This window comes from Aythya ferina (genome assembly GCF_964211825.1).
Source record: "Aythya ferina genome assembly, chromosome: 1".
Classification (NCBI taxonomy): domain Eukaryota; kingdom Metazoa; phylum Chordata; class Aves; order Anseriformes; family Anatidae; genus Aythya; species Aythya ferina.
Window position 1 is genome coordinate 31,442,727 of NC_140296.1, and position 26,746 is coordinate 31,469,472.

The 26,746-nt window shown below is 39.3% G+C and overlaps 1 protein-coding gene across 1 annotated transcript in view; it reads left to right on the forward strand.

Moving 5' to 3' along the window:
• The window catches only part of EPSTI1 (epithelial stromal interaction 1), a 52,897-nt gene extending 28,673 nt beyond the window's left edge, over window positions 1–24,224 (forward strand). The window contains exons 7-11 of the mRNA XM_084530310.1: window positions 7,256–7,349; window positions 14,076–14,149; window positions 15,691–15,796; window positions 21,234–21,274; window positions 23,601–24,224. Coding sequence (XP_084386436.1) covers window positions 7,256–7,349; window positions 14,076–14,149; window positions 15,691–15,796; window positions 21,234–21,254 — 295 coding nt within the window. The 3' untranslated portion in view covers window positions 21,255–21,274; window positions 23,601–24,224. The remainder of the gene's footprint in view (window positions 1–7,255; window positions 7,350–14,075; window positions 14,150–15,690; window positions 15,797–21,233; window positions 21,275–23,600) is intronic.
• Window positions 24,225–26,746: the final 2,522 nt, after the last annotated feature.

A 26,746-nucleotide genomic window follows, 5' to 3' on the forward strand; every position in this document is an offset into this window, starting at 1 on the left:
AGCTTTGTATAAAAAGTCCAAACAACATTCAGGAGCAGACTGTGGGCTGAAGGAATTGCTTCATGACAGGATTGCTGTGGTTGGTGCTAACACCTGAGGGATTTATTGGTGATAGCATTGCTGTGGCTCTGCCTCTGCAGATACCAGATCTAGAAAATAAAGAGTATGTGCACACTTCCCTACTGAAAGCTACTTATATGGGAAATGGAGCCCTTTCTTCTGAGTAATGGTGTCTTGGATGCATTTTACATTGATGGCCTGTGGTAGAGGCTGTATTTCTGTCAGATTGCATTAAAAAGATAATAAATGTGTAGTCCATGCTTTGCAATTACCTAATCCTTGTGAGGAAAGGACTGAGTGTAATGTTACAAATGGGAATGAAGAAGTGGTTAGATGGTTGGCCCAGGACTTTTCAGAATGTCCCTCTTTAGTTAGGACACAAAATTTGTCATTTAAACAACAGTAAGGGATGGACAGCTCATGACTTGCTTTTCTCTGTGGCTTGCATGAATGCTCTGTGTAAGCTGTGTGCATCTGAGCCTGAACTGTAGGCTATCTTTCCATAAGGTTTTAGCCCAGCTCTCTGATAAGGTGCTTTCACTTAATTTGAATTTGACTTCCCAGAAACTGTAGCGTTGGATGTAGTCCACTGCATTTCTAATAGCCATCTACCAATTTATGTAATGGGAAAAGCAGTCTACACATAGGGTTTCTTTTTAATAGCACATGACGGCAGTGGTACAACTTCACCCTTGCCTTTATACATGCATGTCACTTTTTTTGTGAAGGTTGCACTCCTGTAAAAATTCCTGGCACTGTTGCACTCTGGTACATGTGTGTGCTTGATATATTCAGCACAGAATTTGGAACTGGAAACGCAATTTGCCAGAGTGCCTCTGAGTGCATATTCCAAACACAGAACAGGAGCTTCACCAAACCAAGCTGATATATGCTTGCCTGCCAAAGCAGTTTTCTCAAAAGTCATAAAATGCAAGAAAATAAAACCTGAATCAAACCAGAATTTTTATTTATTTATCTATTTTTACAGGATAAATACTCGCGTCCTTGCCAGTTTTCAGTCCTCTGTGATGTGTGGTTCAAACAGCAGGCTGGTAACAAATTTTCCCCACAGAAGTGCAAATGTAAACCTGACCAGACTTTCAATGTAGGTTGCTAAAGAGAGTGAGAGGGCTCACACAAAAAGGTTTTCAGCCTTGAGAATCTTTTGTTTGCTTCTTTTCACCACAATGGTCTTCATTTTGTTCATTTGCTCCTGATTATTTTAAGCGTTGTCAATTATTTAGCTAACAGGCAGAAAACTAGGCTTTTATAGACATCCAAAGGGACTCTCTTGAGTGTAATAATGAAGGCAGTTTATTGAACGCCTGTGAGGTTGCTTTCTAATTGTATGCATTAATCTGCCCATGCAAGCTGGCTGAAAATATAGAAGCAGATTGCACATGCAGATGGAGCACACAGAATGGAAGATCTATGCAATAGACTTATACAAAACTGCATTTTCCTTAAAACTGGATTTATGCTTATTGCTTCAGATAATAAATGAAACTTGATGTCTCAAATAACTTCCAAGATTATTGGATGAGTCGGTGGGAGGAAAAAATAGCTCAGTAGCATTATTTCATTCTGTCAGGAAAACAAAAAAAGGAAGTGGGTTGACACAAAAAAAATAGTTTTGTGTGTGAGTGGGAAGTGATGAAAATAATTCTGCTGAGAAAGTTCCTATTTTTTATTACTATTTTTCTACTTTCTTCAAGCCTTATACCTAAAATGAACAATTGCCACATTTTTTGTTCTTATTCCCTAGACCTCATGCTCAAAGACTTGCAGGCAAGAATGGCTACCAGCCAAGGACAGCACGATTTTGATCACTATTATTAGATTTGTGCAAGTCCTCCTTGGCATGCTTGTGCATTACTCCCAGTGAAGTCTGTGAATACTGCATGAAGCAAGTAAACTACATAACCAGAATATAGCTTTTCTTCCCAGGAAAGTGCATTGGGGAAGAGCCATCTACATCACACAGGAACTTAATGGGTTAGTTATTCAACTCTGTAGTCTTACGGCTTATAAATTCCAGCAAAAGATGAATCTCCACGCATGTACTCACCAAAAAAACAAACAAACAAACAAACAAAAAAAAACCCTATCAGTTCATGCTGACAACTTTGCACACTATTAATGTTTATTTTCTTCTTACACTGAAGTGGATTCTGTCCTCTGTGTGTGGGTTAGAGTTGAGGTAAAGAACGAGAATCCATGTAGAGCTGAGGGCATGCTTGTTGGCAACAGATGGAGGTGTTTTTCTTAAAAATAACTTTCTTAATGGCTTAATTTTGGAGTATGTGCATTTGGTAGAATTTGTTTTCACAGATCTTGGTTTTGGCCTCTAACTTCATTCACACTTAAGCAAATTATTTTCATCTGCAAAAATCCCAACTACAGCTCTGCTTGGAGTCTTTATCTCCTGACATGGAAGCCATGGGAAAGCTGCATAAATGGGCAGTCATCTCATCTACCTTTGGGCCAGCTTCTGGAATTTCTGCTATTTTAACTTTTGATTTTGATGGCCCTTGTAAGGCCATGAGACAGAGGAGCAGCAATCACCCTAGCTCCAGCCAGTCTGGTTTGTTGGTCATAGCAGATGCGTGACTGAGTTGTAGTGCACAAGGCAAAGCTGTAGCTGAGGAAGGAGCCAGAGAAGGGTTTAGACCTCCAAGTTTTCTTCTATTCAGTCTGTTGGTTGTCTGGGCCTGGCCTAACCTAGCTAATTTTAGGCCTGTAGTAAGAATGCACCTCCCGTGGACTTTACTGCAGTGAATAGCAGCTTTTCTTGCAAGTAGACTTATGTAGTGTTAAGCAACAAATCTTAATTTCTGCAAAAGTAGATGAAGTTGTTATGCTTAGCCAATTAAATATTCTGAGGTGTGGAGAAGTACAGATATGCTTGTTGGTGCTGCAAAAAAAGATGCATCTTGAATTAAATTAAGTTTTGGGTTTTGTTTTTGAGAAGGGGAGTCCTTTTACTATTTAAAAAACATAGTGAATGGTGAGGTATGAAACTAACACTGTGTATGCATTATTCATGGTTCTTAATTTTTCAGTAGAATTGGAGGGAAAGCATGAAAAGTCACTTCAGCATTGCACACTGGCCAAGAATTTGGAACCTGGTGTGCCTGTGTCATCCAACATGAGATGCTACTTCTGTTGTCTTAGCCACTCAGGTTGTTTCATCTCTGAAATGAATATAATGATTTATTTGGCTTAGGCTTGTTTATTCTTATTTTTTACTACTTTTTTTTTTTTTTTTTAATGCCTCTTAGCATACTTACAGACATTTGTTAGAGTAGAATTGTAATGCTGGAGATCCTGCAGCTTGAGAAACCAAAGAGCTCAGGAACTGTCTTGTTTTCAGCAGCAGTAAGTGTCCATTATCTTTTTAAAATTGTCAGGAGAAATAAATAGATTTATGATATATACAACAATATTGTGCTTTGTTTTTTTAAAGCACTGGCATTAAAGCTGGTATATATTTCTACATTCTGGCATTTCAATATCCATCAATTAAAGCAGAAGAATTAACTGCCACTGGTTTCATTGGGAAGTGGTAATGAAATTATGAGAGGCCTTTTTAATTGATGCATTTTTAATGTTAGTCTGTGAAAAGGACCTAAAGCCAAGAACTATATTTGTAGGAAGAAAAATTATTTTCATCTTCTATGCCAAATGAACCTAGGCTCATTCAGGCTTTTATATCCACCCCTTTGTCTTACCTCAGTGGTAATGTGGAGAGCACACATGTTTAGTACCCCAAAATTTGAAATGCATGTAGATTCCCTGATCTAGATGTAGCTCGTGAGGTTGTAGGATATACTACTCTAAATCCCTAAATTACACCATTCTCAGTGGAATACCTAACAGATTCACGTTTCTACACTCTACATGTACTTGTTGCACTTCAAGCATAAGTTTTTAAGTAACAGCTTGTAAGAGGTGCACAAGAAAAGACTCAGCTTGAAGAACAGTTGTGAAATGTAAAGTGTTATATCCAAGGACCCACAGGAAGAGTCACAACATGGACTGACTTCAACGGTCACGCACTGTCCCCATGTTACTCAACATGTTACTGGCAACAGAGTCAGGATTTTCCCATGACAGCTCTTAAGAGTTTTTCAATCCCAAGCTTGACAGTGCTTCACTCCACCACAGCTGCATCAGTGCTAATAAATTTAACACTGTCAATCACTGTCACTTTTGAGGCCAACAGGCTTGAGGCTGCCTGTTTCTGTTGCTAGCAAAGTTTTTTTACCTCCCAAAATGGGGCAATTGCATCCATAGAGCCTTATAGGAGATACTTGTGGTTAATATTAGTTCCCGGACAGCAGCCAACAGCTATTTGGGAAAGTACTATTTGGAACAGGTCAAAACTATGCCAGAAACTGTTACAATAATGCAGATGGCTGAGTTCCCATTGCTACGGGTGCTATCCATTGCCTGGTGCTATTAAACCAGTATGGGAGTAGCCTATTTTAATTAGTGTAGCAAAAGGCTTGTTCCCAATTGTGTGATGGGAAACAGAAGTACAGAATACAACACAAAACACAAAACACAAAATATTTTTGTAAGAATGCCTCAGCTTAACCAGTGCTTCTAAACACTGCTCTCTTCCCTGCAGCCTGATATCTTGGGGAACTAACAGCTCAAGTTATCAGCCTGTTAGGACGGTGCCATCTCCTTGCTTTGTCTAAATTTTGTATTTCCTTCCACCTAACTATTTTCAAAGAATATAAGGAGGCTGTTGTTTGCAGAATAATGCTTGGCACAATTCTTCAGTTCATCTTCTTCTTTCCTTCATATTAATTATTTTAGAGGACCATATTTTATCAGCATTTTTGATTAGCCCCTGAAGTTTTAGCAAGTGAGAGTGAGATGTTGCTCCAACTGTCTGCATGTGAAATACCTATGGACACTTTGATATGCTGATTTCCTTCTGGAGATAATGCTTTCCTCTCTGGAACGTTAATTGAACTGTCATCTCTCTGACTTCCCCCATTCCCTGCAGCATGGCTTGTGTTATGCTCTACATTATTATGACTTTAGGATTAATATTATGAAAAGTACTATTCAGACAACATTTTGACAGTCTGGCATCTCAAGATGCTCTGCTGGGTTTTCATAGAGACAATACACAATGAATTAACATAGATGACTGACTTGACAGAGTTTGTCTTCAGTCATATTCAGAAATCTGAGTCCCTTTGCTGTGATAGGAAAACATTATTATTGTATCACTTAATGTGGTGTAGTGAGATGCCTTCTGTACACAAAAGCAGTACACATTCTTGCTGAGAAACTTTATTTGCTTCCACTCTCATAAGCATCTTTTCTAATACTGAAACTGAGTTAGTTTTTCACATAACAGTGTGCTGATCTGGGGAGAGTAATGTCTTAGCCATCCACCTCCTTTTTATGCAAGTACTGAGAACTTGTGCATACCCCAAGTCATTCTTTTACCATCTGTAAGGAATTAAGGCGTCCAGATATACCCCCCAAGAGGCCAGATATTTCTTTACAGAGCTACAACCTTCTCAGATAAAGTCCAGACTTTCTGTAGGAGTACTTAGTCTTTCTGGTGTAGAAATAAATAGTTATTTTAGCATAGGTAGAAACACAATCTGCAATTTAAAACTTCAAGTTCCCAAAATTATTCTGTGCAATCTCACCACTCTATCACTCCACCACTCATTTATCCTGAAAAAAAAAAAAAAAGTGTGTGCATAAAGCTTGGATAAGAAGATACTATTAATTCCTTTAACATATAGGTGTTTTACAGATCAGGGAAACTTGTGTTCTTGTGTTTCACTTGGTTCTTTTTATATTGTGCGTTGGCTGAGGTTATCATAACTTCCCAGGTAATGAAGGAAAGGGAGTGAACTGGGAATGCCAAGACTCTAAAGGCATGGTTTGTTACAGTGTGAGCAAGTCCTCTGTACTTAAATAGCTAATGTGGTTTTATATTCTGTGGAGTAGCACAGAAGAACTTGTAGGTAGGTTCCTTTTCATTTTCTTCACTTCTCCTCAATACACCCACTGACCAGCAGAACATTTTGCATCTACTCTCTGTTTCAGGACATGGAGTGAAAGATAAAAACACTTTTAAGTCTGCTTCTGCAGTTAGTCATCATCACTATTTGGCAGACAAGGCTTTTTGTGCAAGGTTAAGTAGCTTTCTTTGCTGTTGGCATCTTCTCCCCCACAGAGTTAGCTGGCTGCCCTGTCAGGAAAGTAAATCTTTGTGTTGAATCCCTCTTGAAGTACTTTCATGCTTTGCAAAGCTGTATACAGAAATAAAATTGCCTCTAACTCTACTCTTTTGAGTGAGCAAGGACTTGAATATATATGCCTGGACATGCAATTTAAGAAACTGATTCCTGATCACAGTACCAAAACTCCTGCTTTTAGCATATATGTTGTTCTTTGTGACTTTGCTTATCTGGGCTTTGAGCAACCTGGTCTAGTGGAAGGTGTCCCTGTCCATGGCAGAGGGGTTGGAATTAGATGATCTTTAAGGTCCCAACCCAAACCATTCTTTGATTCTAAGAAACTGTGAGAGACAGGATGCTACTTTGAAAATATGGTTTATAAGGGATGCAACTGGAAAAATAAAATTGTCCTCACCAGAATAAGGAATGACAATGTTGTGCAACTCTTTTTCAAATAAAGACAAGCTTTTTTTTTTTAATGCTACAAAATGGTTTTAAGTCTTGCTATCTGATTAAGTAATATGTTGTAAGGGTGCATTGTATTAACAATGAAGGAAAATGCCTTAAAATAATCTTTTAAATTACTTGTCTGAGATTTATGGAGCTGGTAGAAGGATTTGCAACAATTCAGTGAAGCACTTGCATTCTAATGAAGTCCAATGGTATGTGAGTCTGTATTTTAGGAGCTTTTACCATGCAGAAAGAAAGCATAGCCCCTATAGACTGCAAATATGCAAATGACAAAAACTATTTGCTTAAAAAATTCTCCCAGCAAATGTCTTATCCACAATATAGGTTCTGTTTCCTCCGTCCCCTTTCATTCTGTCTGTTCCCATAACCTTTTGTTCCACCTGTGATGTTTTTCAGCAGTCACATGATAAAATGTCTAGTCTAGATTCCAAGGGTGGAATAAAAGTCTGTATTTATTTTTATGGAAGCACTAACAATTCTATTTGGATTGGATTTCTTTGTAGCAAAACCAATGAATTATTGAACAGATTGGAGTTGGGCTTGCCAAAGAGTGATTCCTGTCAGCTTGCTAATCGTGGCCCAGAATCAACAGCACGGGTAAGCAAAACTGTGGAATGTACAATATTTTTCTGTCAACTTTCCAGGTGCTGTCAATAGTGTGATATTAGAATATTCTAATTGACTTTAATTGCCTATACATAACTCAGTGAGAACCAAGGAGTCTTTCTGGGTGAATTGCCTACGTTGTCTGTGATAAATTGGCAGAGTATCCTACATAGTAGGGGACTGCCTTTATTACTCACAGTTCTCTCTCTGATAAATACGAGCCAGATTTATATTCTATGTTCAGATCAGAATCTTAAATGTGCTCTGTACCCATCAGTCGGTGGCAAGCCTTTATGAAATCTCAACTAGTTCATGTCAGCAGATGCTCTGCTGCATTGAAAATCTAGCTTATTTCTCACTGCATCCTAAAAGTGATTCCGTAGAGTGCTTGGGGACTTTATCCCAGTTTGAATGAGCCTGGTAAGTATCAATGTAATTAGGGAATAGATAAAGTATTGCTAAAGTTTCATTATTCTAATTGCCTCAAGAAGCCTTTTGCACATCTGATTAGTCTCTTCACATCTAAACCAAGCATTCCTACTGATGTAAAAACTTGCAGTGAGGTATATTAACCCTAAAGACAGAAATCTTCCCCTTTAGGGGGGTTTGAAACTGGGAGATGACAAAGCAGGCAGTCAAGTAGGCAGAAATTATTGTTACAAACAATGGTCCCAAGTCAGCAAAAACTTGGAGATATCTAATCTGGGTAATCCTCTGTTGTATACAACCTTGAACACCAACAGCTGTGTAAGGGATGTAAAAATTTGCCTGCATGTTTCCTCAGAAGTCTTGGAAATGTGCAAGACACTCTCACTAGAGAAATTGCTCCAAACAATATATGACAGTTCTGTCTTGCTTCTAGTATCTCTTTCTGATTTTCAGTTGCTTGAAGAGGGAAGGTGTTATTGAAAGTAGCTTCCTTTCCCCTTTGATTCCCCAGGTCATTTGGTGTCTCTGAAAAACAAGGAGAAATCTTAGCACATGTGAGCAGATTTCTAGCTTGAGGGAGCCAACGTCTGCTCAGCAGTGCTGGGTACTCTGGATTTAATTGTAACAGAGTGGCTTTCTGACCGTCTTTTGTAGTCCTGAGTAGACAAGCAAGATAAAGGACTATAGGAAGGGAGAAAAGGTGTTTTGAAACTCCTTCTACCCCTCTGAAGCATCCCATGCTCTGAATGGTGAGGAGCTCATTCTTTAGTAAGGAAAACCCTGCTCCACAGCCTTTCATATGGTGTGAACATGGAACTGTGAATATAAGTGGGCTCATGGCCCTGAGACTGACTTGGATTTCATAATTTTAGTGTGGTGTCTGCATGTCTGTGCAGAACTGGGTGGATGCCTAAAGTAACACTGAACTATTTCAGACATACAGGTGTACCTGTAGTCTTTGCCTACTACTTGACCTACATACACCTGCCTTTCTAGGTGCAGGTTTTGAAGATTTCGTAGTAAGTTATGCCAAATTACATACCACAGTTCATCTTTTGCTTAATCAGTATCAAAGCAGATAAAATTCATAATTTCTCTGTCCTATTCTTTATTAGTACCACCTGATGCATGTCTTTTGTGTGGCAGCATTTCTATACTTTTCTGAATCAATTTATCACTTCCTTGTAATGCAGCAATACAGTTAGCAAGAACTCAACCAACTGGAACGAAGTACGGTCTCTAGGCATACACACAACCCCTGTGCTCTGCGTAAGGAATCTGAAGCACCTAACTAATGAGTTGTTGTCTAAATAAACTTGGCATAATACCGAAAGGCTAAACCACTAGCGAACCTTATACTCTAATTTTGATGTTATCTTGGATCTGTCTCCTTTGTCTGGAGTAACTAAAACATTCAGGAACAGTGTATTTGAAACTGGGATGTGCGATAAAACTAGGAAGTGCCTGATATGCATGTTAAAAGAGTGGAACATATATATATATATATATGTATAGTTTTTTTATTTAAAGTTATTGCTCTGAAACAAATCTGGGACAATGCCATGTTGACTGACTTTTTTCCCTTGCAGCATTTCTTTGATATTGATACTAATTCAGTACCTCTAGTTCAAATTTCAGTGTCAAATATCACTTGATGCATGTGAACAAATTTGACTTCTTTGGAGTGATTCTGCCATCGGTGACTTTTTTGGCCTACTTATTTAATCAAGCTCATAAGTAATTTTAATCCTGTCTTTCAAAGTGTTACCAGTCCTGTGTAGATTTTTATTGTCTTCCAACTTGATTAACATACACTCCACACAATTCTCCAAGCCATTATGGAGAGTAATGAATAATACTGGACCCAGAATGAGTCTCCCAGGACAGATGTAACAACTCCTCCCAGCTCAAAATTGAGCTATTAATAATTGCTTTCTCTATTCAGTCTTTTTAGCAAATTATGTGCCTGTCGTTTTAATGGTGTCATTCTGCTCACATATATCAAGTTTCGAGAACATTGTGTAGACCTGCAACAAACTCCTCACTAAAGTCAAACCTGCACACTTCTTGTATTATATTATACTGGCTCATTATTTAGTGTGCTGTGCTCTGTCCCTGCTCAAAGACTTTACAGTGTAAGTTCCTAAGGATCCCATAAGATCCTAATGCTATGCTGGCCCTTTACAGACAGCTACAGCTTATGAAAGACCAGGGCTAATCACTGTAATGGAAATTTACACAGCTGAATACTTTATTCACGATGTCTGGTTCAGATTTTCAGTTCTCTTGGCTGCCACCCAACTAATATAGTAAGCTTGATCTCTCAGCTTCTGTTGCCCTACAACCACACATCCCTTTCTGATATTCCTATGGAAATAATCTGGGTTTCCCCTCTGCTACCAGTCCTCCCTTCTACTTGGTAACAGTTCCAGTGCTTTTCTGTCTTCCCACAACACCCCACCTCACTGTCGTATATCCTGATTGTGTTTTCTGATTGCTCAGGGTAGCTTCATGCTTGCCGCTGGGACAAGGAATAGAAGGTGCTGTGGCTGCTTTGTTGTGATGTGCAGCTGAACGTTCAGCCAAACTGGATGCCTGAAAGGTTTCAGACCACTCCTTGGTTAAATTCTAGTCTTCGGTTTGATCATTTTTTTAAGTAAATGGAATCCTTCAAACAGTTCTGTTTTGTTAATAACCTGTAAAAAGATTTGGGAATGAGGTCTGGGATGTTGATCCTCCCTCTCCCCACACCGATATGTATATTTTCTCAGCTGAACAATAGGCTAGAAGTCATTCTTATAAGCAAGCTCTTCAAGAGAATGAAAACAGAAGATTAGAGGAAATGAAGCAAGAACAACGGAGGAAGATAATTATACATTATCAGTTTGCATATTGTATCATTTTTGCATGCTGTGAAACCAATTAAATGCATTGATTACTTGTAGCCTACGCACACAGCTTCTCTATAAGGAAAGTGTTTTTAGTCACTGTTTTCAAATATTGTGAGAGAGATGAGCCAAGTTGTAAAATTTGGACAGTTATCTTCTGGTTTCGTGGCTATTTGTATCTGGATGACTAGCTCCTGTTTGCCTCTCCATTTGCACGATTGTGCAGAGCATTTTTTGGATTGTGGTGCACGATTTCATAGTCTAAGGAAACCAATTTCCTCTCTTTCAGGCAGAAGTAACCTTACTCAGATATTTATGATCTCAGATTCTCAATAGTCTCTTTCTGGAGAATAGAGACCTGTGCACCCTGCCATCCCAAATGAGTATGTGGAAGCACTCGGATTTGCTATCAAGTCTACACTTGCTAACCACCTAAAGGAATCACCTAAAAAGAGGGTGTGCCATAATTACAGGTCTGAATTCCATCTTTGTGCAGCATGCATTGCCTGAAATGCATCTGAACCACTGCATGGTTTTAGGTACTAGATCCACTTAAAGTTCATCTACACCAGGCAATAGCACTGTAATAAGTCACCTTTCTAGGCTCCAGATCTAATTGTGCAAATGTGTGGAAGGCAGCATTGACTGCAAATCGTTCAAAAAGATATTAGTTAATAGAATCACAGAATGGTTTGGGTTAAAACAGACCTTAGAGATCACCCAGTTCCACTCCCCTGCCATGGGCAGAGACACCTCCCACCAGCCCAGGTTGCCCAAAGCCCCATCCAGCCTGGCCTTGAGCACCTCCAGGGATGGGGCATCCACAGCTTCTCTGGGCAGCCTCTGCCAGGGCCTCACCACCCTCTGAGTAAAGAATTTTTTCCTAATATCTAATCTTAATTTCCCCTCTTTTAGTTTAAAGCCATTACCCTCTGTCCTACCACTACGCTCTCTGGTAAAGAGTCTCTCCCCACCTTTCTTGTAGTCTCCCCTTAGGTACTGGAAGGCTACTATAAGGTGTTCCCAAAGCCTTATTTTCTCTAACTGAGGATCTACTTATGTCTCTGCTGTTACTAATACCCAAATTAATGTTAATGTTAAAATGTTGAGGATAATTGCGCTCCTTTCATAGCAACCAGGAAGCTGGAAACAAAAGGTTGGGGTAGGGAAGGAGACTGTCAGTTGCTTTCTCAAAGCAACATCCTTATTCCTAGAAACTATATGGAGAGAAAATCTTTGAATGCTAGTCCTGTTGGGCATAAAGCCTGTAGCTATTGTATTCTTTATGTTTATCTTTCAATTGAGAAAATAAATAAAAATGTGGATTAGCATGCCCCTTCTTTATTTGCCTTGGTTTAAGGAACTTGTGTAGAGCTTTAGACTCCACACTGACTTCCATAGATTAGGAAGAAGCTGTGGACTGCCTTTAAGTCTGCTGTTTCTTAGTACACGCTTCCAGTGCTCCTTGCCTTCAACGTTGCTATTACCTGCTGTGCAGAGTAATGCACTACGTATAAACCTACTGTAAATAATATGCATTTTAAAGGCTCCAATAATTGTTCCCCAGATTTATGTTGGCTCATTTCTACTTCAAACCAATATTTATTAAAGTAATTGTGAATTCTGTCCTGTGTGCACCTCCTAGCACAGTGTAACTATAAAACGAATAGGTATTGTCAGTTGCATTTTTTTTTCAGAACAGGTTTTAGTATGTATTGCTTGATTTAAAAATATTCAGTACACTTTGAACACCGCATCATATACATGCAATATATTTCAGAACATTACTCCAAGAGAGGACTCAGCATATTGGAAAGTCAGATACCGGGTTTTAATTTTCAGGTTGAATAGTTATTTAAAACAGTGAAAATTAAGGTTGGCTTTTTTATTTCTTAATTCTGTTTCTTCTTTTAAGGCTAGACAAATATTGATACACAACACATTCACAGTTATTGATTTTGTTCACACATTTATTGCATAGTTTTTATTTAATGTTCCACTTAAATTGATTTTTTTTTTTAACTTTTGTAGTTCCATTCAGTTATTGAAGCTTTTATCTAACTGCATCATTTTATTTTTACTTCCTATTCCTACTGCTACTCAGTTGCTATGGAAAATATGAAGGATGGGTCTGTTCCCATCCAATCTCCCTGACCCTGGAAGCCAAATTCTTTTCAGGAAAATCTGCATCTTCAGTCCTTGGGTGCATTGCAGGGAGCAACAGATAGACAAACAAGCATATGTGTGAAGCACAGTCATACAAGCTGTGTTTCCTTAGCAGTCCCAGCTAAAATTGGATAAGCAAACTCTCCTCGTTGGAGAAGTCCCTTTGACACTGTTTATATAACTCTATACTGTGTGATGTAAGGATTGTAGGCTGCTGCAACACTGGGAGCTTGCACATGCTTTCACAACACCAGTAGGCACCAACTGACCTTCACTCACACTATGGGGAGTCCAAGGGAGCTGGAGGTGATACACCATGCCATGAGCTCATGTTGTCTGCCCATGCTCTACAGAGGCCAGAGGCATGTCTCCATTGTATCCTACCGGCTGAGTCTGCTCCTGCTAGATGACTCCAGCTTTCTTCCCCTTGGACCTGCTGGGAAATTCAAACCTGAGGGGTGGGGAAGAGGAAGCTAAAGGTCTGCTTCCTACTGCCCTAAGCTTCCTTGCACAGCAGAGGAGCTGCAGGCATTCCAGCACTTGGGCAGGAGCACAGGCAGGGTTGTGAGCCTCTGCCTCATACTGTATGGCCAACTGGAGCTAGTGGGGGCTTGCTATGCTAAGGAACAGTGTTTGTCTGGAAGAAAAGGACTAGGCTAGATGGACAAATCATAGAATCACAGAATGGTTTGGGTTGGAAGGGACCTTAAAGATCATCTTGTTCCAACTCCCCTGCCATGGGCAGGGACACCTCCCACCAGCCCAGGTTGCCCAAAGCCCCATCCAGCCTGGCCTTGAGCACCTCCAGGGATGGGGCATCCACAGCTTCTCTGGGCAGCCTCTGCCAGGGCCTCACCACCCTCTGAGTGAAGGATTTCCTCCTAACACCTAATCTAAATCTATCCTCTTTTAGTTTAAACCCATTCCCACTTGTCCTGTCATCTGCCCATGTAAAAAGCTTGTGTGCAGGCTGGTGTCTTCAAATGTAGGACTGTAGCTGTCTGAATTCACTTATACCCAGTCCATTGCAACACTGAACAGAAAAAGGAGCTCAGTTTTGAGCCCTGTGCTGTCATGTAAACAAAATGCTGCTGAGCGAAACACAGGAATGACACATAGCTCTATTTGAAATTAATGCCACATGGAATTCATTGGGTTTTCAACATAGGCATGTTAACTAGGAGTAAGTTAATTTTTTGTTTTAGTTTTAGTTTTTCACTTTTATCATTCTCAGGCTCAATTAAAGGAAACAAAACAAAAGAATGAAGAGGAAGCCAGGACAAGAGCTCTTCAAAACGAACAGAGGAGGTATGATGCAAAAACTCATAATATACTTTAATTTATATCTGGAAAGGGTCTCAAAATTGCAGGCATTCATGCATTCATGCTTAAGAAAATTATTGCAATGAGGAATCGTGACTTAGCCTCTGGTTTAACATCACCTTTGGAAAAACCACCAATATCCATCATTACAGCTGCTCACAGTAATGCAGTACTACTCAGAGTGTCTTGTTCATTTTATTTTATCAGCACAGGATATAGCATGGGACAGAAACTATTAGTAGTTGCATGAGAACTTAAAGCCAGGTGGGGAAAAAAAAATATATATATATATAATATATATATATATAAATATATATATAAACATATATATATATACATATATATATACAGTAATTTTATTTTGGAACAGGCTACTTTGTCCACACAACTTTTTTGAAGTTGACTGTCATTGAAGCTAACAGGCAGAGCTAAGCATGGGATTAGATACTGATACCTGCAGTGCAGTGAGGCTTTCTGCTGCTGTGGTGCTTTGTGTCCCAGGCTGTGCTCACTCCTGCACTGTGTTCTGATCTTGCAGTTCTGTCACTTAAATGACTTTTCATTATCTTGAAGTTCAGCTTTTTTCTTAGCTTTATTTTTATTTTTCTGCAGGTATAAAGAAATAGCCCTCAGAAGGTTTTTGTTTGTTTGTTTGTTTTTTAAAGCAACCCTTTTTTTATAGTTAGGTAAATTAAAAAAAAATAAAATACTTCTGTAGGCAACCACTTTCTGCACAGTTTTCATTGCTTTATTTCTCCAGCAAAGATATCGAGATAATTACTCATAGAATTTAATGAAGGATTTTCAATTGAGTCTTTCCTGTGTCCCCAGATAGAAATAATCCAGTATCTTGCATTCTGCATCCTTTGTGCAAAGAGCATTGTAAAACACTGAAACAACAGTCATGTCTAAGCACGTGTGTCAGTACTGAGCATTAATAAGGATAAAAAGAAACAGTTTTCAGATGGTTTGAAAATATTTGAAATGGAGGGAAACTGCATCTGTCTGTGTGCATGCATTGCAGATTGATAAAGCAGTACAAGAAAATGCTAGAGTTGCTTTCTGAGCTAAATGGTTGGGAAAGTTGTCAGCTACACAACTGGTCTCTGTTAGGAAGAAGCTTAAGTGGTTTTTTTCATTAGGAAATCTGAACTTGTAGGAACTTGTGTAATGAAGGCTGAAAGACTACCTAAGGTGAATTGTTGAAATAGCTAACCTCGATGATCAAGTGAGTGGTATGCAGGATGACTTTCTAGAGAGAATTTTGGGCCATTTCTCACAAAAGCCAAGGTATGCCTTTTAATCATGATGGATTGATCACAGGATAAGAATGCACCTAGTGAATTGAAAATGAAAGCTACCCTATCTCATGCCAGGCTGTGGTTATTCAACACAGGCTTGAAAAGCATAGAATGATGTGTATTTAACTGGGAATAGGGAAAGCTGCTCACAGAATGTTAAATTTCAAGAGTTTGTGAACTCCTCGGCTATCTTCAATCAGTATTCATTTTTAACTATATTTTAAGGGTAAATAATGCTTTCCTGGACCGACTCCAGAACAAAGCACAGACTAATAACATCTGCCAACCTGGATATTCTGGGAGTCTGGACTACCTCAGTAATGGTGCCTGGGTAAGTTTTTTGGTACAGAACATGAAAGCAATGGTATTGTTTAAAAATTGACTTTTTCCCTTACACTGTTATATGTCTGTGTGTGATTAGCCTGCCTGGCAGTCTTGGCTGGCTGCCTACAGTAGCTTTTTAAGAATAAAACTTGTCTTAAATATAAGCTGTTCAAATGGGAGGAGGAAGTAACAGCTGCTCTTGCAGCAGAACTCGGTTGCTGTGCATGGAAGGTAGTGCAAGGAACCGAATCCAATGTACTTCCTGAAGTTCAGAACAAGGGTAGTGAAATTGTATGGGGGTTTTGGAAAGTCTTTAAATGAAAGATGTTTGGAAAGGCTGTAAACACTTTAATATGATATTGAAAGTGGAAGAGGGAAATCTCATTTCTGTTCATTTCTTCCTGTATAAAATTATGGTAAGGAAGAACCAACTGCATCTAATTGAAAATATATAGTATTTGTATTTTATTTTATTTTATTATTATTTTTTTTCTGGAGAAAAGGTATCTTGACTGGAGTCTATTAAATAGCCAGTACTAAGTACTGTGTTTTTTTTTTTCAGCTGTCCTAACGAGCATTAATATGACTTATTTAGAATTGCTTCAGTGATCAAAAAACAAACAAACCCAAAAAAGTGTAGTATTCCCACCTTGAAAATTTCCATTAGGGTGAAATTCCATTGCTGAGAGGACTACACTGTGGAAATGGAAGATTTTCAAAGACTGAGCAGCAAAATGGTGTGAGTTTAAGAGAACTGAGTGTATGTGCCAGTGTGGGGAAAACTGTCTAGAAGACAACCAGAAGAAAAGCTTGAGGATTTCCTGGAATGTTTGCTGTGGATTTGGATCTTGGCAGATGAATGCCAGGAAAACCTGGGCATCTATAAAATCTGGGAATGATAGAGAAGATAGTGTTGCTGCTGGAGTTTTCCAGATACTGAAAATGGAAAAGGAGTCTCAATCCCTTTGAGCTTTGGGCAAGCCCCAAGCCATGGTGGAAGGCTCAGGAATTTCGACAACCTCTGTGCCCAGCAGTTCTCTTGGACTTGCTGAGGCAAACTCTACATGGCAGGCCTGTATGATTTTCCTGTAAGTAGCAGTGTTAGACTTCAGATAGGACAGAGGTAACTAATACCTAGTAAGATGCAAAAGGTAAAATCTTCTGGAGGGGGCCTGGTTAACCAAGGCAACAAAGGTAGAAATAATTCTTTTTATTTCACTTTGTGTCCTTTATCCCAATGTGTAAACTGTTTCCTGATAAAAGAATGTCTATAACAACCAACAGTCTCAATATTTGAACTCCAGCATCTTCACCAGTGCATCTGCTGTCACCACCTAAAACTTCTGTACTGTCTGCAGAAGGAGCAGGGTTTTGCCTGTAGTCAGTTGCCATACGTCCTCTCCCTCGTGGCAGGTGTTGGTGCCACCACATGCAGCCCAGGCACAGTTTTAACAGCAGACAGCTCTGTAATGTCCACAGCCAATTTATGCTTTTCTTTTATATATATATATAAATAAATATATATATATATATTCAAAGAATACATCAACATAATTAACAACAAAACCCTGTGTGCAGAAGTGATAAATTTCCTACTCTGGATGTTTACTTAATGGTTCCCAAGGAGCCTGCCTTCTGCTGCATAATGCTAGATTATCCGTTTTTCCTCTATGCCACAATATGAAATGTTCAGAAGACTGAACAAAGCAGGGAAAGAATAAAGTATGAAAGAGTATGTCATCAAGAAGAGGAATTAAAATGAGTTTTGATAACAAGAGCAAGAAATAAAAATCTCTCTCAAATGGTAGGCTGGAGGCTGCAGCCTTGGTGTCTTTGATTATATCGAGGCTCTTCTCCGTTCCCTTGGGATTTTAAGCAAAAAGAGCTGAACTCCAAGAGTGGCTTACGAGTCATGTCGTCTGCAACATGGTGTTTTGCATTACAAGGGAGCTAACTGAAGGAGGTCAGACCATATACTAAGATTAAAAGAAAAGGAAAAGGTTCCCAAAGTTGAGACCTGCAGGTAATTTTTTAACCTGCTCCTTCTTTGTAGTTGCACTGAAGAGGAAATATTTTTTCTTCCCTGATTTTTTTTTTTCTTTTATGATTGAACTCTTCACAGTCACAAATGCTTCACGCTTACAGAAACTGAACATTGCACCGTTATCAATATACCTGCTGTATTTTTCGTTATTACTTCTATTAGCCTGGTTTCCTAAGGAAATGAAGTTTGTACGGTCATGCTGTCTGTCTGCATGTAATTAGGTTTTCAACCTGCTGGCCGGTCTTAGATGAATTTGAAAGGGAGTATAAGTCTCAAAGATAATTAAGTTTCCATTTGTTCCATGAAAAGCAGTGGCTAGGAGGATAGGAGAAGCTGGGCAGTGGCTGGGTATCATGAGGGAAATAAAAAGGCAGGGGAAGGTAAATTTGTTGCGTGTGTTTGGCCGGGGAGAAGAGAACAGTTGCACCGCCCAGTAGTCCACCAACTGATAATAAACCAATTCTGCCTTCCAGACATCTAGTGTTTTATTAAGAATATTTATATCCTGTTATTTCAAGAAGTATCTTCATGAAAGTAGTCTTTTTTCCCCTTTTGGTTATAAATGCCAGAGCGCTCTCTGGGTGGTTGTGTGGTTTGCCTTTTTAATGGGAAGACAAATTAATGAATTTCTCCTTCTCTCTGTTGAGTTACTGCACCCTTGAGAGAGAAATGAATCTTCTTGTACGCTACCAAGAAAATGTTGATGTCCTTTGTGCTGCCATTTTTTCTAACATACATATAAACCTTTTAGGATATGAGGGAAAAAATAACGGTTGTCATATCAACATCAAAGTTTAATCAATAAGGTTTACTCTTTACTCAGCTGGGGCCTATAAGTGAGACAATATCTGTTCACTGTAGTGGCACAAATGATTAGCTTTATTTAAATACAAAAACATTTCTATTTTTACAAAAGAATAACTTTAAAATAATGGCACATTTTTATATTCACTCCCCTGTGAGATTTGCCCATGCTCAAGCACTGAGGGATTTCCAGAGGCCACGAGCTAATGCCTGTAACAGAGCCTTTGTTTATTTTTCGGGTCCCTGTCAAGGACCCTATTGTCTATTCTATTTATGGGAAGAGGTCACATAGTGAACAGATGAAATGTATATGTCTACTCTTCTTTAATGAAGTACTGGATGTCTTGTTGTAACTCTCTGAGCTATAGTAAACCCAGAATCTACAAGGCATCATGACATATTGCACCTTCATGTTTCATGCCTCCATTACGCCCTGTGTCATGCATATGAATGAGAAATGCTCTCTCAGATGCTGACTCTGCTCCTTCAGTTGATGCATAATTCTAGATATTTAGAGATGGAAACAACTATGCCCTGAATACACAGGTGCAATGCGACAGGAAACCACATTCTGTTTCTTTTTCCTCCACAGGACAGGAACTAAGAGGATGTGGAACAAAACTAACATGGTTTGGGGATAAAACTAAATTAAATGAGCATGGTTTGTGGATTAGCACTTGGTTTAGTTCTTGCAACATGCTTCATGGTAATGTTACTTTGGAGTCTTAACCAGATTTATGCTATTTGCTAAGAAACTGAGAGGGAGCATATTGCAGAGGTTTCACACCAATGGGAAGCTAAGCTCCATGATGCCGCTCCCTCACTACCTCTCCTCAAAAGAAGAGGGGGAGAAAGAAAGCTCATGGACTGAGATAAAGACAGGGAGATCACTTAACGATTACCATCATGGGCAAAACAAATTCAGTGTAGTGGGATTAATGTAATTTATTGCCTATAACTGACTAAAGCAGTGAGAAACTAAAAGCAAACTAAGAACACCTGCCCCTCATCCACCATTTTCTATGTCCTCCCCCTGGAGAGCACAGGGGAATGGGGAATAGGGGCTTCGGTCAGTCCCTGACGCTTCGTCTCTGTAACTCCTTCTCGGTCACTCTCTGCCCCTGCTCCCTGTGGGGTCCCTCCCACGGGATGCCGTCTTTCCCGAACTGAGCCTGCGGGGGCTGCCCACAGGCAGCAGCTCTTCAAGAACTGCTCCCACATGGCTCCATACCATGGGGTCCATCCCCCAGGAGCAAACTGCTCCACCAGGGCTCTTCCACAGGCTGCAGGGGAACTGCTGCTGTGTGCCTGGAGTACCTCCTGTCCTCCTGCTACACTGGCTTGGGGTCTGCAGGGCTGCTTCTCACTCCTCTCTCCCAGATGCTGTTGCCCGGCAGTTGTTTCCCCTTTTCTTCAATCTGCTCTCCCAGAGGCCCACCCAGCATCACTCGCTAACTCAGCTCTGGCCAGCGGCAGGTCCCTTTTGGAGCTGGCTGGATCTGGCTCTGACCTACTCACCAAGGCCACCGCTGCAGCCCCACCCCAGCTGCTACAAAAATCCTTGTCATGTAAACCCAATACAGTCATGCAGTTTTACTGTTGCACAGCAAAGAAGAATCATAGCTCTAAAGTCAATGAAGTTACAAGACTGGCATGTATGCCATAGTTTTCCATACACTTTAAGTCTTTCATATAGACTTCATTAAGCTTATACATGTGTAGAGTTACGCTGAAAATGCTGGTTTCCCAGGACATAGAAAAATATTTTATTTAACATAGGAATGTTTGGAACAGAGTATTTATATTAGAAGGCTCCAGAGTGCCATCCACAATAGCTAAATTTGTTTTAACAAAGACTGCTTTTTTCTGTCTTAGATTTAGCCTGGGTAGTCTAAAGTTGTTTGTTTGTTTGTTTGTTTGTTTTAACTGTTTTGTTGCAGTTGTTTAGAGTAATGGGCTAGTTTTTCCTGGCAGGATGATGAAGGAAAACAAAACAAAAGAAAACAAAACAAAACCACTCAGCAGAAGTACTGGCATTGATATAGGGAGCTAAGATGAGTAGGTCCAGGCATGCTATAGCTGAGTTTAATGACTTACCTCTGATGAAGCAGTCAAACAGCATATGCAGATGTGTTCTGCCTGGCTTGACTCTGAGCTCAATCATACTTTCTTTTGAAAATCTCATCCTCAAAGAGAATAGTGGTAGTCTGGGGAGGAGCAGAAGAAACCTCTCACTCTTACAAATTGTGTGTGACCAAGAAAGGACCAAAACATCTACAGATACTTGGAACACTTCTAGATCGACTTTTTTTCAGCAAAACCAAAATATGTTTATCTCCTGAGTCAATACATCCCACTATTCACATACAGTTCAAATCAAAGAAATATTTGTTACTGGAACTGGGATCTTCCAAAAGGACTTACTTACTATTTTAAATGGAGCTTCAAAAGACAGGAAAGGGCACTAAGTAACCAGGAAAGACCCACAAAACTGGATAACCATAATTCCTGGCATAAATGTCCCATTGTACTGTACTGCGCATTGAACTATACTAATGCTTTTTTCTTTTTTTTTTTTTTCTTTCTTTTTATCTAGGGATCAAACTACTTGGAATAAAGGATCAGTGTTACTGAAAGGTAAGAATAATTAATTTGTTAGTTCTTGTTCGTGCGGTGGTTTTACTCAGTTGGGTAGCTGAGCTCTACCACAACCACTCTCTCACACCCCCTCCTCAAAGGGAAAGGGGGAGAAAATACAATGGAAAAATACAATGGAAAATACAATGGAAGGGTTAAAGCGTTGAGATAAGGACAGGGAGATCACTCAACAATTTTTGTCACAGGCAAAATAGATTCAGTATAGGGAGATTAATGAAATTTATTACTAGCAAGATAGAGCGGTGAGAAACTAGGAGCAAACTAAAAACACCTTCCCCTCTTCCACCTCCTCCCCTCGAGTGGTGCAGAGGCACAGGGATTGGGGGCTCTAATTCCTTGGGGATTCACCTCTGCTGCTCCCTCACAGTCCCTCTCTGCCCCTGCTCCCCGTGGGGTCCCTCCCACAGGATTCTGGCACCCCCAGCCCCCTGCTCCTGCGTGGGCTCCTCTCCACGGCTGCAGCTCCGGCCCGGGGCCTGCTCCTGCGGGGGCTCTCCATGGGCCGCAGCCTCCTCCAGGCCACATCCACCTGCTCCACCGGGGGCTCCTCCACCCATGGGGAGGCTACAGCGTGGAGATCTGCTCCATGTGGGACCCATGGGCTGCAGGGGGACAGCCTGCTCCACCAGGGGCCTCTCCACAGGCTGCAGGGGAATTTGTGCTGCTGTGTGCCTGGAGCACCTCCTGCCGTCCTGATGCACTGACCTTGGGGCCTCCAGGGCTGGGTCTCACTCCTTGCTCTCCCAGCTGCTTTTGTGCAGCAGTTTTCTGTTTCCCTTTCTTCAATCTGCAGAGGCCACAGCTGAGACCCCCTGCTACCAAAAACCTTGCTATGTAAACCCAATACACTTAGTACCAAAGCTGGTATTCATTTCATTTCATCTTTGACATTTCAGTATGACAGCTTATGTAGTTTAATTCTACAGTATTATGAGGGAACGTCTTAAACACTTTCCAACTCTGTGCATGGGGCTTTGCAATGCGCTTACCAAATCTTAAACTCCTTCTCCTTTAAAGAACTGCAGAACGTTTATTTCAAGTCAGAGGAAACTGATGCCATTGAAATTGTGCACTGAGGGTGTGGTGATATTTGCTGCTAATACCTTAATAAAGTCATATTCTCTACGTTGTGGACTGTGAGTGGATACCTCTGGGCAGCTGAGAAGTGTGACTGTAAATGCAGAAAGTAATTCTGCAAACTTTCAGTGGTTGTAAGTGAAAGACTACAACTTTGTTATTGGCTGCAGTTTTCCTGCTGTTTCCCATGTTCAAAAAGGGAGACTATTTGAATCAGTAGAAACTGTTAAAAAAAAAAAAAAATCAACAGTATTGCATCAGAAAAATGAGGTCCCCTGTTTTCACATGACCTTTTCATAAGCCTCACTGAACCTATGTTCTTTTCTGAAAGAGGTTCCCTGCCCCAATTCCCAGTTCTGATTTAAGGATTTGTCCAGAACCTTTACTTTTAGGCTTGGGGACTTTTGATGCAGGTTCAGGTAGTGACATGCATTACTCTTGCCTTAGGAGATGACTGATAACTCCTTTTTGGGAACCTAGGATTTTTAAAGAGGAATTAAAAAATAATAATTTAAAAGCTCTTCTCTTTTAGACATGAATTGACATATTCTTAATCTCTTATACAACTTTATTTCTCATTTTCTGCTCCAAGTGTAGTTTTAGTTAATATTTTCATAGCAGGGTTGTATCCTAAAGGTAGTATCTAAATAATATAGTTGGCCTCCCATGAGTCATCTTTTCAGTTTTATGAGGAGTAGAATTGTTATTAAAAATTAACTCAAATTCACCAAAGAAATTGCAATAAGTGGATAAAGGCAATTCCCCACAGGGGTAGAAATGACCATCTTTTGCAGCTCAGAATACTATTAAGCTTTGTAAACTTTGGGCTGCTGAAGGAGTTCAACATATTGGGTTCTTTGTTGTTTTTACTCAGTATCTACTGTACCACTGATATATTTACATATGAACTTTATAAGAATTATGGACGGATATACTTTTTAAATCCTTGTATTACTGTTGTTTTTAAAACCCATTTCAGCTTGCTACATTAATATATTGCTCAAAGACTTATTAATATGTCTGCAGATAATTAGAATGTTTTGTGAATTAAATTTACAAAAAGATAGAAATCCCTTCATGAGTGCTTTACATAATTAAAAGCTAAAACCTGTCACAAAAAAGGGAGACTTTATTTTCCAGTGGACTTAATTCTAGGGTAGTATGACTTTGATTTTTATTTTTGCTGCAAAAGATAATTTTTAATTCTGTTTTCTCCCTCTTGTTACAGGGTACTGGAGAAATATTCACTTTTATCTGGTATTGGCCAAATGACCTTGTAAAAGCTCCAAGAAAGAGCTCTTTTATCATTGTGATTTTTCTTCCTACCCTGACTTCAACTTCACACCCACTTCATGAGCGATCTGCAGAGACTGGTTTCTAGCTGTCATTATTCACGCATATTTGAAGCAGCTGATTGTGAAACTCCTATTTAATTTTTAATAAGTGAATACATCTTTTTTTTTTTTTTTTTTTTTTTCCTTCCCTTAAATTGTTTTCCTTTTGCAGAATGCAATTATTCCAGTCTTTGGGACCTCAGAAGAAGAAGACATTAGTGGTTGCAAAACCTGCAGGAATATCTATGTTTACTTTCTGCTGTATCCAGCAAAAAATATCTTATAGATATTTAAAATAGAAAAACAGGTAGTGCTTTAGTTTAAGGACAGGGGATAGGAGAGCTAGGTTTTTTTTCGGGGGGGGGGGGAGGAACAGGAGACTGGAGGTACTTTTTGCATAGTATTAAGTAGAGACTCAAAGAGAAACAAGTGTGTGTATTGTTGTGTATTCTTCTAAAAACATTTTTTAGGAAAATACGACACATGAAAGAAATAAAACTTTAACACTTAAAACTTCATCACAGTATTTGATCTCTCACATCTTTTGTGATATATCAGCTTTTCACTTTACCTGTTTTACCTTGATAACTTTCTGTTACATGAATGGGAAAAAGTACTACAAGGTTAGCTTTTTACTTTTTCTCTCTAGTCTAAAGGAATTGAATTTATATATCCCTCTTTCTACAAACAACATTTTAATACTTTCCAAAAGGCAGTTGCATGACCTAGATATTTCTAAGGAAAAAAGAAGGGACCACAGTGTATTAGATAAACCATGCAGACAAGAAGTATCCACTGCATTTGCAAGTACATCTTATGCAAAGTTAAAAGTTTCTTGAACAAACACTTTTTTGGAGAGTACAGGCATGCCGTGATATTTTCCCACCACCCTTACAATATGGTAATTTCATAATGCATCACCTGATGTTTTCTTCTGAACCAGGAATGTTGCTGTCTTTTCTTTCTCCTTCGGGATTCTCTGTGGTTGCTCTTGGTTATCTCTGCCTCAGAGAATTGCTCTAGCCTCTCGTACTGCTAGCTAGCTGATGTTAATTCAGAGTGCCAGAGGTCTTGATAATGCTCTATGGTTTAACCTTTTTTCAATCACCTGACATTGGGAAACTTCCTTAGGAAAACTTCTGCATTCCTACGGAATGACACTTGATTTCAAATGGTACTTCACTCTGCTATTGGACTGCTGCTTTGAAAATTAAATTCACATCTCCTTCCAAGAATGCCCTCTCCCAACCTCCTTTGGTAGATAGCTTTGGTCTGGGGCTAGATGTCTTCAGAGTGGCATATATGTACATGCATGCACATATATTTTAAAGGAAATTTTTTGATCCTTGTGTTGTATTCTGATCAGACTAAGGCTTACAGGTAGTCTTTTTGAAGTTGTGAACCTGCAGCTTCCTATGCTTGGACTACCATGCCTCTATACCTCACTGAGAAAGACTGAGTGGAAGTTGCTGTGGTCACTGAGAAGTTAAAATTTAGTGTGGTTGTGTTGCTGTGTTTCCATTTCCAAAGAAAAAAAAAAAAAAAAAAAAAAGAACTTTTTATTAACCTGCTACTTTCACATTCAGGAACAGTGATGGCAAGTCACCTTGAGTAACCTCTTCCGTTAAGCTTGTCTACTTCCTTTTGGCTGTCTTCAAAGATGAAACTGGATCACAATCTTCAAAGTGCTTCCCCTTATCTAGCATTTCAATCTCTTATTTGAAATGCTTTCTACAAAGTTTAACTATTATTTCAGACATTAACTATTCCAGCCCTTTTTATTGTCAAAGTATCTGAATTTTCCCTCGTCTATCTTTCTGAACAGAACAAACAAATCTATACGAACAGTGAAATGTCTTTGAGAACCATGGCCTGCAATGGAGATGATAAGAAGTTACATTTATCCACAAATTGATGTTAACAGGATGTCTGGAAGCTGCTGTTCTTATCCTGTTGGAAGGCTTCCAGTATCTCAGAATTACCACTTCCCCACACATACATCCTGGCAAAACCTAAGCTTGAAAGTAAAGGGATGGTATGACATCTTTTTAAAGGGGTTATAATGAAATGAAAGACTCTGGACTGGGAAAATGGCTTCATGTCAGTCAAGAGTTAGGAAGTAATTGTTGGGTGTGTTTGCTATCAATCTGTTAGAGTAAACCTTTGCTAGAGATTTTCAAGTAAAAACAGTAGGTTCCTCTAGTTACAAAATGCACTGAGTTAAATATCTATTATGCAGTGACATAAAAATAAATTCTATTAGTATATAGGATAGTATACTATTGTATTGTAGTATATAATGGAAGTTAGGTTTTTAAAATTATTGTTATTAATTTATTTGTTTATTTTGAAATTGTTGTTGACTGAATATAGTCTGGAGTGATGATCTCAGTGTTATTTCAGAAGCCACCCTTCGAACAGGGAATTGTATGGGGTTGGAAGCTACAAGACGTGCTGAGACAAATTCAACTGAACAGAATGACTAAACCATTACGATCAGCTGTTCTGAAATCCAATATAAGCTGACAGTAAGATTCCTATGTTTAGATTTTACAGTCTGTCTAAATCAGAAACTACCTTCCTGTGAAGAAATGCAATGTTCATTTAAGGACTTACAAGACTGATTCTCCATTACATTCCTAAAAGTTGTTCCAATGGTTTAACTGTCCCTACTGTTAAAAATAGCTGCCTGACTCCTAAATGAAACTTGCTAAGTTTTGAGTTTTCATTACTGAATTTTCTTACACAATTGCCTAGCACATTAAAAAGTTTTGTTATTAGGACTCTTGTTTCTTCAATGTGCATGCGTTAGGAAAACTTCATTCAACCTGGAGTCCTTGTTCAGCTTTTATTCTAGGGTTTGCTGTATCTTCTTTTCTACTCTGGAACTGAATAGTATTATCTATTAGAAAGGGAAATAATCTGAAGCTTACATCTTATGGTACTCATCCATGTTCAATTCACACCTTTGCTTGAAAGCTCTCCCCTCTCAGAGAATATCTCAACCATCAGGCTCTGCAGGGTAGTTCTTAACACCTGT